The sequence below is a fragment of the Perognathus longimembris genome, chromosome 1, assembly GCF_023159225.1.
Source record: "Perognathus longimembris pacificus isolate PPM17 chromosome 1, ASM2315922v1, whole genome shotgun sequence".
Lineage (NCBI taxonomy): Eukaryota > Metazoa > Chordata > Mammalia > Rodentia > Heteromyidae > Perognathus > Perognathus longimembris.
The window spans coordinates 31,973,328-31,983,344 of NC_063161.1; the positions used below are offsets into that span (position 1 = coordinate 31,973,328).

Genomic DNA, 10,017 nt, shown 5'->3' on the forward strand with positions numbered 1-10,017 from the left:
ACTCTTTGTGCTGTGACAAATGTAATATTACATAATATCAAGGGATAATTGCTAATTTATGAAAACTGATAACCTGATTTTTTTCTAACAAGTAGAACTAAGTTCCCTTCGGTATCTATGAAGAGCCACATCCCATGCAGTATTGCCAAAACAGTACTGCACTCCATATGTACACATAAAAACTTTTTACATGTACCAGCATAACTAAGGTGTATGTGAATCCAGTATTTTCATTAAGTCTTAGAACAGGTGGGTGTGGGATTATATTTCATATTTTTCAGTATATATTTTATAATTGCATTCTGTTACCAACATTATATGCTCAACTGCCTATTCATTGACATGTGATATTTTGTAAATATTGTACAATTTGATCTTTATATGATTTAAATTAGTATTAACTTATACTATATGTAACATGGTTGGCTAATCATAAAAGTTATTTCATCATTAAGCCCTGAGAACTTAAAATTTTTTATTGATGACCTGTCTTAGGGTTTTAGTCTTACCCGTATGTTACTTTTCCATTTGATCTAAATATTGTTTTATTTGCAACAGATGTTTTCTAAGACTGGCAAATTATTTTATTTTTGAATTTGTTTTTAAGGAAAACATTGTAGATTCTTACCCAAGGAGTCAAAAACTGAAGGGCAGGGTTATTCATGACTGTTGCTTATACACTAAAAGCATATGTCTCATTGAATAGTTTCCATATGCTTTTAGTCGTATGGGTTCATTTCTGTGGGCAGAACACAAAACTCAGGAATTGGTGGTTTAATTCCAGATCAGTACTTATACTAGGGCTTATTATGTGAACCCATGAAAACACACAATTATCTTTGTAGTTAGCCATAATATGTAATTGACTTTGAATGTTCTTTATCTGAGATTAATATTCCTCTATACATGGATTTTTAATGTGATTCACAATTCCCAACTGTCCAAAAGCTTCATGATGGTTTCCAAGATTTATGACCTTAAGACCAGTTTTTTTTTTTATGGAAAATGTTTTCTCACATGAAAATTTATGAGTAATAATTGATCACACATGCACTTTTGTTTTAGTTGTGAAATGTACTAAGTCTTCAGTTATCTCACTTTTAGTGAGACATTGTTGGCTAGCAAAAAGATTTTAAAAAGGCACATGGAATGTTTAAAGTTACAGCAATATATATTTTATTTGTATTTCATATCTACTTTTTGTATCCCTTATGAAGGTACAGTGTAATCTTTGTTACAGCTCAGTTGATAATTGCATTCCATTGAAAAGTTGGCCTTGTAAATTACAACTCTCACTTAATATTCATGCTTTTGTGCCTTTAAGAAAATATTTTTGTCATTTTTGTGTTACAGAATTGTAATATGTTCAAAGTATTTATAGGCTTATTTGTCATAAAAGGGTCATTTATTTGTGTCACTTTATTTCCTTTTATATAGTAGAATATATTTAAATAGCAGTGCTTTACTTTTTTAAGGGTTTGTCTATTTACCTATTTCAAATATATTCATATTCTTAGACATCATTGAAGTAGACTTGTCAGACTATTCTGAGTATTGTAAACAGTGCCTTTTTGATGGAATTCACACTGTTTTGGATGTCTTTGTGTGCCATATACACAGAATTCTGTGGAAGGCAGTTTTAACTTTTTGAAGAATATCTTCATCAAATTTAAGAAAACAAATGTATAGAATTTGATTTTTCTTCATGTGTTCAGCATTTCTAGTGAGTAATCAATAGTTTGGAGATTTTTGCTTAAACCTACAGCTATAATGGCATTATTGATGAGTCAATATATGAGAATGGAGATTATGTTGAATTATGTAAAATGTAAAGAAAAATGTTAGTATTTATATAAAATTTTACAATTTGATTCAATGAGGGGAACCCCACATAAACCCATAAGTTTACATTTCAATTTTTATATTATTTGACTAAATGTAAAAAGAGATTCTTTAAAATGTATAACCTGCCGCTATTATGTAATTTGGTTTTGTTTTCTTCTACATATCCTGAGTTTAATGTACTTAATTTCCTTTTTGTTACTCTTAACATACTATTTTTGTTAGTTTTTAATTGAAAATGGACTGTTAAAATTGTATAGGACCAGTGTCTTTTTAGTATGACTAACATATTTAGAAGAGCCACAAGAAACCCATGACAAAATGAATGTGAATAGTCTAAAATATTTAGAAAATTTTGTTTCTGCGTTTATCATGTAAAATTATTTTAGTATTATGTTAAAAATTGAAGGAAAATTGCCATGAAACAGTTGAATGATGAGCCACAGAACTTGGGTTGAATTTTTTTCATGTTTTAGCATGCTAAATATACCCCATTTAATGGTCATTTACAAATCCAAGCACTACCACTGGTCAGTTTTGTATGATAGAATTAAAGGTATGTTATCTACAGCAATGTAGTATAGCACACTGTCAAATTCTTTTCCTTAAGGTGCATAGTAAATGTACAGATAGTTACAGGCTACTGTTTTGTAATGTATTACATTTCTTATCTATTATTCCTAACCTGTTACAAAATGTTTGCAGAGAGAAAAAGAATTGAATTTTTCTAATGATCTGTAAAAACTGTTAACTTCTACAAGTAGGCATTCTAAATAAAATTTTTAAAAACTGCAAACCAATCAAACGACTCTTTTGTGGGGTAGTTAAAAAGTATGAGGAAGGCTTGAGATTTAATACAATTTCTAGTGCATGCTTAACTTGGTACTTTATATTACTGTTGACTCTTCCTAACAATTTTAAGATAAATGGAAATTGTGTAGATTTTATGTATTAAGAATCTGAGGTTCAGAGAATGTAAATGACTACCAAAACTATATAATTAAGAATAGCACAAGCCTGTGGCTCAGGCCTTTTGTAGTAAGTCAGGAGGCTGAGATCTGAGAATTGCACTGAAGCCAGCTCAGGAGACAAACTGAAAAGATGCTTCTTTTTTTTTTTTAAATTTTTATTGTCAAACTGATGTACAAAGAGGTTACAGTTTCATACTTTAGACATTGGATACATTTCTTGTACTGTTTGTTACCTCCTCCCTCATTCCCCCCCTCTCTCCTCCCCCTTTCCCTCCCCCCCATGAGTTGTTCAGTTCATTTACACCAAACAGTTTTCCAAGTATTGCTTTTGTAGTCGTTTGTCTTTTTCCCCTGTCTCTCTCAATTTTGGTATTCCCTTTCAGTTTCCTAGTTCTAATACCAGTATACACGGTTTCCAATGTACTCAGATAAGATACAGAGATAGTGCAGGTACAACCACAGGAAGGTGATACAAGAAGATCATCTATAATAGAAGCTATGGTTACACATAGCACATTGAAAGTAGTTACAACAGTGATATAACAATCGTTTCCATAACATGGAGTTCATTTCACTTAGCATCATCTTATGTGTTCATAAGGGTATAGCTATTGGGCTCTTGTGATCCTCTGCTGTGACTAGCCTAAACCTGTGCTAATTATTCCCTATGAGGGAGACCATAGAGTCCATTTTTCTTTGGGTCTGGCTCACTTCACTTAGTATAATTTTTTCCAAGTCCTTCCATTTCCTTACGAATGGGGCAGGTAAATTAGTAGAAGTGGTGTCGTTCAAATGGTAGGATGCTCGCTTTGAGTGCAAACAGTCAAGCAGCTAGAGCACAAGGCCCAGAATGACAGCGCGATTTTGCCGTTTCATAAATGCCTGACTCATGAAATAGTATTTCACTGTCTTTGGACTAGATCTAGTAAAATAGACCAGTACACATTAAAGCACACCACTGATCCTCCACGTGACTGATAGATCTGAGTCCTTACATAGAAGCATTTCTGTTAAAGGAATGCTTAATAAATTGCAGTGTCTGAGATTTCATTGTGCCCTGGGAGCACAAGGAAGGCGTGGAAACCTTCCTAAAACTTGAATCTCATTGGCCGCGACCCATCACATCGTTTCACCATCAAATCGGCCACCAGCACAGCAAGAGCTCAGGCTGAATCAGCGGCTTCTGGGGGGCGGGGCCCCTCCCTCCCCTCCTGCCCGTCCCCCTCCTCCTTCTGCCGGTGCAAGAGCCCCGGGGCCGGGGCTGGAAGGCGGGCTCTGGGGGAACTGAGGCCACCTGCGGGGAGTGCGTGCACCTCGGACTCCGGGTTTCCGCTTCAGGCGAATCCTGCTTTTCTTCCCCCCCTCCCCCCTCCACCTTCCCGCCCTTGTCTTCACGAGTGACAGCTCTTCCCCGCCCAGCTTTCCAGCCAACCAGCGGATAGGCTGCCCACCCCTAGAGGCCGCGCCGCCCCGCCCTGGCTTCCGGGTTTGACAGCTGGTTTTCCGGATCCGGTTTCGTTTCGCCCCGCCCCCTTCGGGCTGTCTTGACATCAAATCTGTGGGACGCGGGAGGGAACGGCTTCGAAGCCCAAGTTCCATGGCTGCCCCGGCATCCGTGAGGACGGCCTTGCGGGTGGCTGAGGCGCTGGAGAGCATCGTGAGCCGCTGCCTGGGACCAGATGGGCGGCAGGTTTTGTGTACGAAGCCCACGGGCGAGGTGCTGCTCAGCCGGGATGGAGGCCGCCTCTTGGCGGCGCTACACTTAGAGCATCCCATAGCCAGGTACCTGCGCGCCACCCTCGCGTGCCTGGCCGGGCCGGGTGGATGCCCTCTCGAGCCTCGCGGCGCAACCTCACACGGGGCCTTCTGGCCTGGAGTCCTGCCCTGGTCCTCACATCTTACCACCTCCCAAGACCCTCCCCTCTTCCCCATTCCACAACCTTGAAAACAGAACAGTATGACTTATAGGAAAAACTAAACCTAAGGATGGATATCACTGGCACAAAAATCTGTCTTTAGCTCTGATGAACATGGTGTTATCTTGATTCCAATGTATTAATCCCTTTCCAAAAATACCTGTTGCTTTACTTTTTACTTTTTTTCTTTTTCTTTTTTTGGTACAGGATGATAGTGGCATGTGTTTCCAGTCATCTCAAACGAACAGGAGATGGTGCTAAGACATTTATTATTTTTCTTTGCCATTTACTCAGAGGACTTCATGCAATCACAGGAAAAGAAAGGGATTCGTTGAGTATTGGAAATATGCAAACTCTGGAAAGGCATTGGAAAAATTGTTGTCAGTGGAAATTTATTTCGCAAACTCTACTAACATTTCAGACACAAATACTAGACTATACTATGGATCACTGTTTAAGTAAACATTTTCTGTCCATTTTTTCTTCATCTAAAGACAGAACTTTGTGTGTGGGCTCTTTAGAGTTACTCTTAGAATCATATTTTTGTGGAAGAGTGGGAAGAAATAATCACAAATTTATTTCACAATTGATGTGTGATTACTTGTTAAAATGTATGACTTATAAAAGTGGGGTTGAAGTATTTGAACTAATGGATGACTGTTTTATAGAATTGAATGTTGGTGTCACTGGCCTTCCTGTTTCAGACTCTAGAATCGTTGATGGGCTCGTGCTTCATAGAGATTTTTCTGTTTACTGCCCAGCAGATGGTGACATAAGAATGGTTATAGTAAAGGAAATTATCCAGCCTCTTTTTTCAACGTCTAGATCTGAGTTTATGTTAAACTCAGAAGCACAATTTCAGACATCTCAGTTTTGGATTATGGAAAGAACAAAAGCAATAATGACACAGTTACATCATCAGAATGTGAAATTGCTCCTCTCTAGTGTGAAGCAACCAGATTTAGTTATTTATTATGCAAGATTGAATGGCATATCAGTAGTGGAATGTTTATCAGAAGAAGAAATATCTCTTATCACGAGGATCATTGGTCTTACTCCATGTGAACTACCAGAGACCTCATCACCATGTGAAGTTTCTAACACTGCTCTGGTGAAATTTTGTAAACTGCTTATACTTAGATCCAAAAGGTATGTTCATCTTGGCTTAATTAGCACATGTACATTTGTACCACACAGTATAGTTCTTTCTGGACCAGTTCAGGGCCTTGTTGAACAACATGAGAGTGCTTTACATGGAGCACTTAAAATGCTTCGGCAGTTATATATTGAACTTGATCTAAATTATGTAATACAAGGCAGTGACCAAAATGGCACATCAAATCCTCTTACTTATAAAAATAGCCAAAAAAGTAATCAGTCATCAGAAATTGGCAATGACTCAATACTTAGATCAAATGAGGACGTAGTAGTAACAAGCAAAAATGTATGTGCAAATTTGGTAACTTCAGATGTTGTAGAATTAGGGGCAAAAGTGGCACCAACAAACACATTCCAAGCAAATGAAGCACAGAGGTATTTGTCTCCAGAAAACAAAATAATTGATGACTGTGAGCTATTAGCTAATTCCACTGGTAAATCTACAACAGAAAACACTGGAATCGAAATTTCATATGAAAATTTACAGGTCACAGAAATTGCTGGAAAGAGGAACATGTTACCACTGAGATGCAAGTCACTGGATATGTGTACTTCCAAGACTTACCATTCCTCATCTGTGCCAGCAGGTTGTGTTTTGCCAGTAGGTGGCAGTTTTGAGATCTTGTTACATTACTATCTTCTCAAGTATGCCAAATGCCAGCAATCAGAAGAAACCATAGTTACTACATTAATAGCTAATGCACTTTTAAGCATTCCTCAAATCCTTTATAAGTCAAAGAAAGGAAAAAACACTTTTCCACAAATATATTTGAGATCAATCCATGCACTGCATAGCCATCAACCCATGGTAAGCAGTCAGGATGGTTTGGAATCAGTAACTGGTAAATATCAGTTACTAACTTCAGTTCTTCAGTGTTTGGCAAAAATATTAACAGTTGATTTGATTATCAGTGTTAGGAGGCAACCTCAGAGAAATTGTGATCAAGATTCAGAAGATGAACTTTAACATATGAAGTTGTGTTGTTTTATTCCTGCTCAACCCATAAAGTAATGCAAGCATATGACTCCTGATTCTGAAGTCAGTTTAGTCTGCTTAGTAAAATAATACCACTTAAATAGTAGATCCACTGTAAGGATACTCGACCATTTAAACACCAATATTAAACTTATTTATGGCTCAGGTGGCAGAGTGCTAGCCTTGAGCGGGAAGAAGCCAGGGATGGTGTTCAGGCCCTGAGTCCAAGGCCCAGGACTGGCCAAAAAAAAAAAAACTTATTTATGAAACAAAGCAAATGGGGAAGCTACATTTGGCTAAATGTGTGTCTTGCCCCCCTTTGTGAGTCTCAGCTCTGTTAATCTGTGTGTGAGAGATGGTATATGCTTACAGCTTTTTTCTGTGTCCTTTTTCACTTCATTTTCACCTCCACTTTTGTATGTAGTTCACACAGTCATTAGATCTCAGATTCAGATGTGAGTTGTAAAAGACCATCTCATTTTAATCTGTTTTTTTTTTTTTTTTTTTTTTGGCCAGTCCTGGGGCTTGGACTCAGGGCCTGAGCACTGTCCCTGGCTTCTTTTTGCTCAAGGCGCTTAACACTCTGCCACTTGAGCCACAGCGCCACCTCTGGCCGTTTTCTGTATATGTGGTGCTGGGGAATTGAACCCAGGGCCTCATGTGGCACTCTTGCCACTAGGCCATATCCCCAGCCCCCCATCTCATTTTAATTGTAAAGCAAATGTTATTTACCTCATTTAAAATAATTTTCCAAGAAAAAAGTAATTTTCCCTGCTCATAATTTGTGAAGCAGTAATTCTTAATTTTCTTTTAGAGTACATAAATTAGTTTTTACTTTTACATGTTACTTGGTTTGTTTCTATTTCCTTTGAAAAAACTTGGGTAGATTTTCACCATTTATGCACATATATTCAGAAACAGCACTATGCTTTGTGAATTTCTATAATTAAAATTAAATATCAGAAAAGATGTGAAATTCATACTTCTCATTTTTCACTGGCTTCTAATTTTCTATTTTTTCTGAATAATTATTTATTGTCAAAGTGATATACAGAGGGGTTACAGTTTCATACATAAGGCAGTGGGTACATTTCTTGTACAATTTGTTACCTCCTCCCTCATTTCCCCCCTCCTCCTCCCCCTAGTTTCTAAATTTTTATAAAGCTAATCTATGCACCTGATATTTTATGCACTTATATTTTCTTGTATCTAGGGCATTGCCAGTGTTCCTGTTCAATAGTAACAAAAATTTGACATATTTCTAATGTCAATTTAGAAATGCATAGTTTTTTTATTTAAGACCTTAAAATGCAAGTAATACTGTGCATTTAGCCATGTATAAGAACAGTGTCTTCTGCTTTTTGTAGTTCTCTATAATACTCAAAACAATAATTTTGTTTATGCTAAGTATTCAGACATGCTTGTGAAATAAAATTGTTATCTTCAATCTGTTCCCCTAAATCTGTGTTTTTATTTATTCAACAAATTTTACCAAGTGCTTACTGTGTGTCAAATACTGGGCAAAATACTAAATATGCCATGCCTTTGTGTACTTTTCTACAAGATTAATGGATAGGTACGTGGCGCTGCTTGGTTTGAGGTTGAATTTTAGAAAAGTCATGAAAAAAACCCATTCTAGTTGGTTATGTGGTGACAATAGTGTATTTAAAACTAGTATCTTGTCAAGCAACATCTTTTATATTACAGTTCTGTTTTCAAAGGCTTATGTTAAATGATGCATATTTCATTTCTAAAAATCATTGAGCGCATAATTAGCTCTTTTTGAGTTCATAAATGAATGAGCCTATGTTAAAAGTGCTGGACATTTTCCCATTCTTTAAAAAAAAAAATAGGTCCTTCTGTTTTAGTTTTAGTTGTTATTGTTGTAAGTATTCTTCATTTACTAAAAGTATTCGGAGACTTCCCAACCTGCCTAGTGTTCTGCTTTGGTATTCATTGAACATGTATAAATGTCAACAGTTCAGAAGCCTTGTAAACTGGGACTGGATCTTTGTGTGATTGGTGCCTGGTTTAATATCTTACACGAAACATCTGCCCAGGAGGAGGGGAGGACATTTTTTGAAAGAGTAACTTAGTTGTTTAGTTCTCCAATATGAGGTTATAAATTTCTCTATAAACTTAATAGACAACAAAAAGTCATAAAATGTGGAATAGATATTCACAAAGTAATCTTTTTCTTTCAATTAAAGAATGTTTCTGTTATGATGATAAAACTTCCCTTACTTAGATTTAGATTTTTAAACTAATTACTTTCAATTTTATGGCCTCTGCTACAAAGGATTTGAGTTGACCTATAATAAGAATTAAAAGATAATAAATGGAGGGAGGAAGAGTGAAGAAATGCAGTCACAGTAATCAGTATATACTGTGTGAAAAATGAACTATGCAACTTATGAGCAGAGATAGGAGGGGGAAAAACAAAAGAATGCGATGTCTAGAAAGAATTGTGCTCATCGCCTGACTATGAAATGGTAACCCCCCTGTACAATACCTTGATAATAATAATAAAATTATACTTTTAAAAAGTAAAGGAGTGGTAGGAACCAAATTATCAGAGTAAATTCTGGTTGGGGATCAGAAGGATCAGCAGTCCTGGGACAGGAAGAAATGATTGGAAATGATCCAGTTGTTTGGCTCTGTGGTGGCTAAAGTGTTGTTGTTTGATTATACTGGGTATATGGGCTTCATATATTAATTTTTGTATGTCTGGAATAGTAGTAAAAAAGAATAGACACAATTAGAATAAAATCTGAATAAAAAAGAATTGGGACCAAGGAAAATGTGAAGATAGTTTGGAAATCAAGATCTCTTCCCTATTTCCAATGGTAAACAATGAATGACCACAGAATTTAGGAACTTTGAATCATGTTATTACTTCTGATAGTTTGGGGTGTGACTGAACTTAATCGGGCTTTACTTCCCCTCAGCCAAGCAATCACAAAGGTCAGCTGAGATTCCAGGGAGAACTCGGGCCTTGCTGTTCAATAGGAAGAGTGTCAGCATCACATTATAAGTAGAGAATGTGGGATGAGATATAATTGCGGCAATGATCTTTGCAAAATCTAATCTGCCGAGCCATGGGAGAGAAAGAAACAAGACAAATATGCATTTAAGTTAGCTGAGGTTTTATTGT

The 10,017-nt window shown here is 36.7% G+C and overlaps 1 protein-coding gene across 1 annotated transcript; it reads left to right on the forward strand.

Moving 5' to 3' along the window:
* The first annotated feature begins 4,386 nt into the window (after positions 1–4,386).
* On the forward strand, positions 4,387–7,023 carry Bbs10 (Bardet-Biedl syndrome 10). The gene is made up of 2 exons (XM_048359262.1): positions 4,387–4,595; positions 4,937–7,023. The coding sequence occupies exons 1-2, from the start codon at positions 4,411–4,413 to the stop codon at positions 6,852–6,854; spliced, it is 2,103 nt and encodes a 700-aa protein (XP_048215219.1). The 5' UTR covers positions 4,387–4,410; the 3' UTR covers positions 6,855–7,023.
* The last annotated feature ends 2,994 nt before the right edge of the window (positions 7,024–10,017 follow it).

What these genes read in the sequence shown, in the direction of transcription:
- Bbs10 (XM_048359262.1), top strand. Translation starts at nt 4,411, where the DNA reads ATGGCTGCCCCGGCATCCGTGAGGACGGCCTTGCGGGTGGCTGAGGCG. An exon ending in TTAGAGCATCCCATAGCCAG is followed by an intron (nt 4,596 to 4,936) that starts GTACCTGCGCGC and finishes TTTTTGGTACAG; the next exon opens with GATGATAGTGGCATGTGTTT.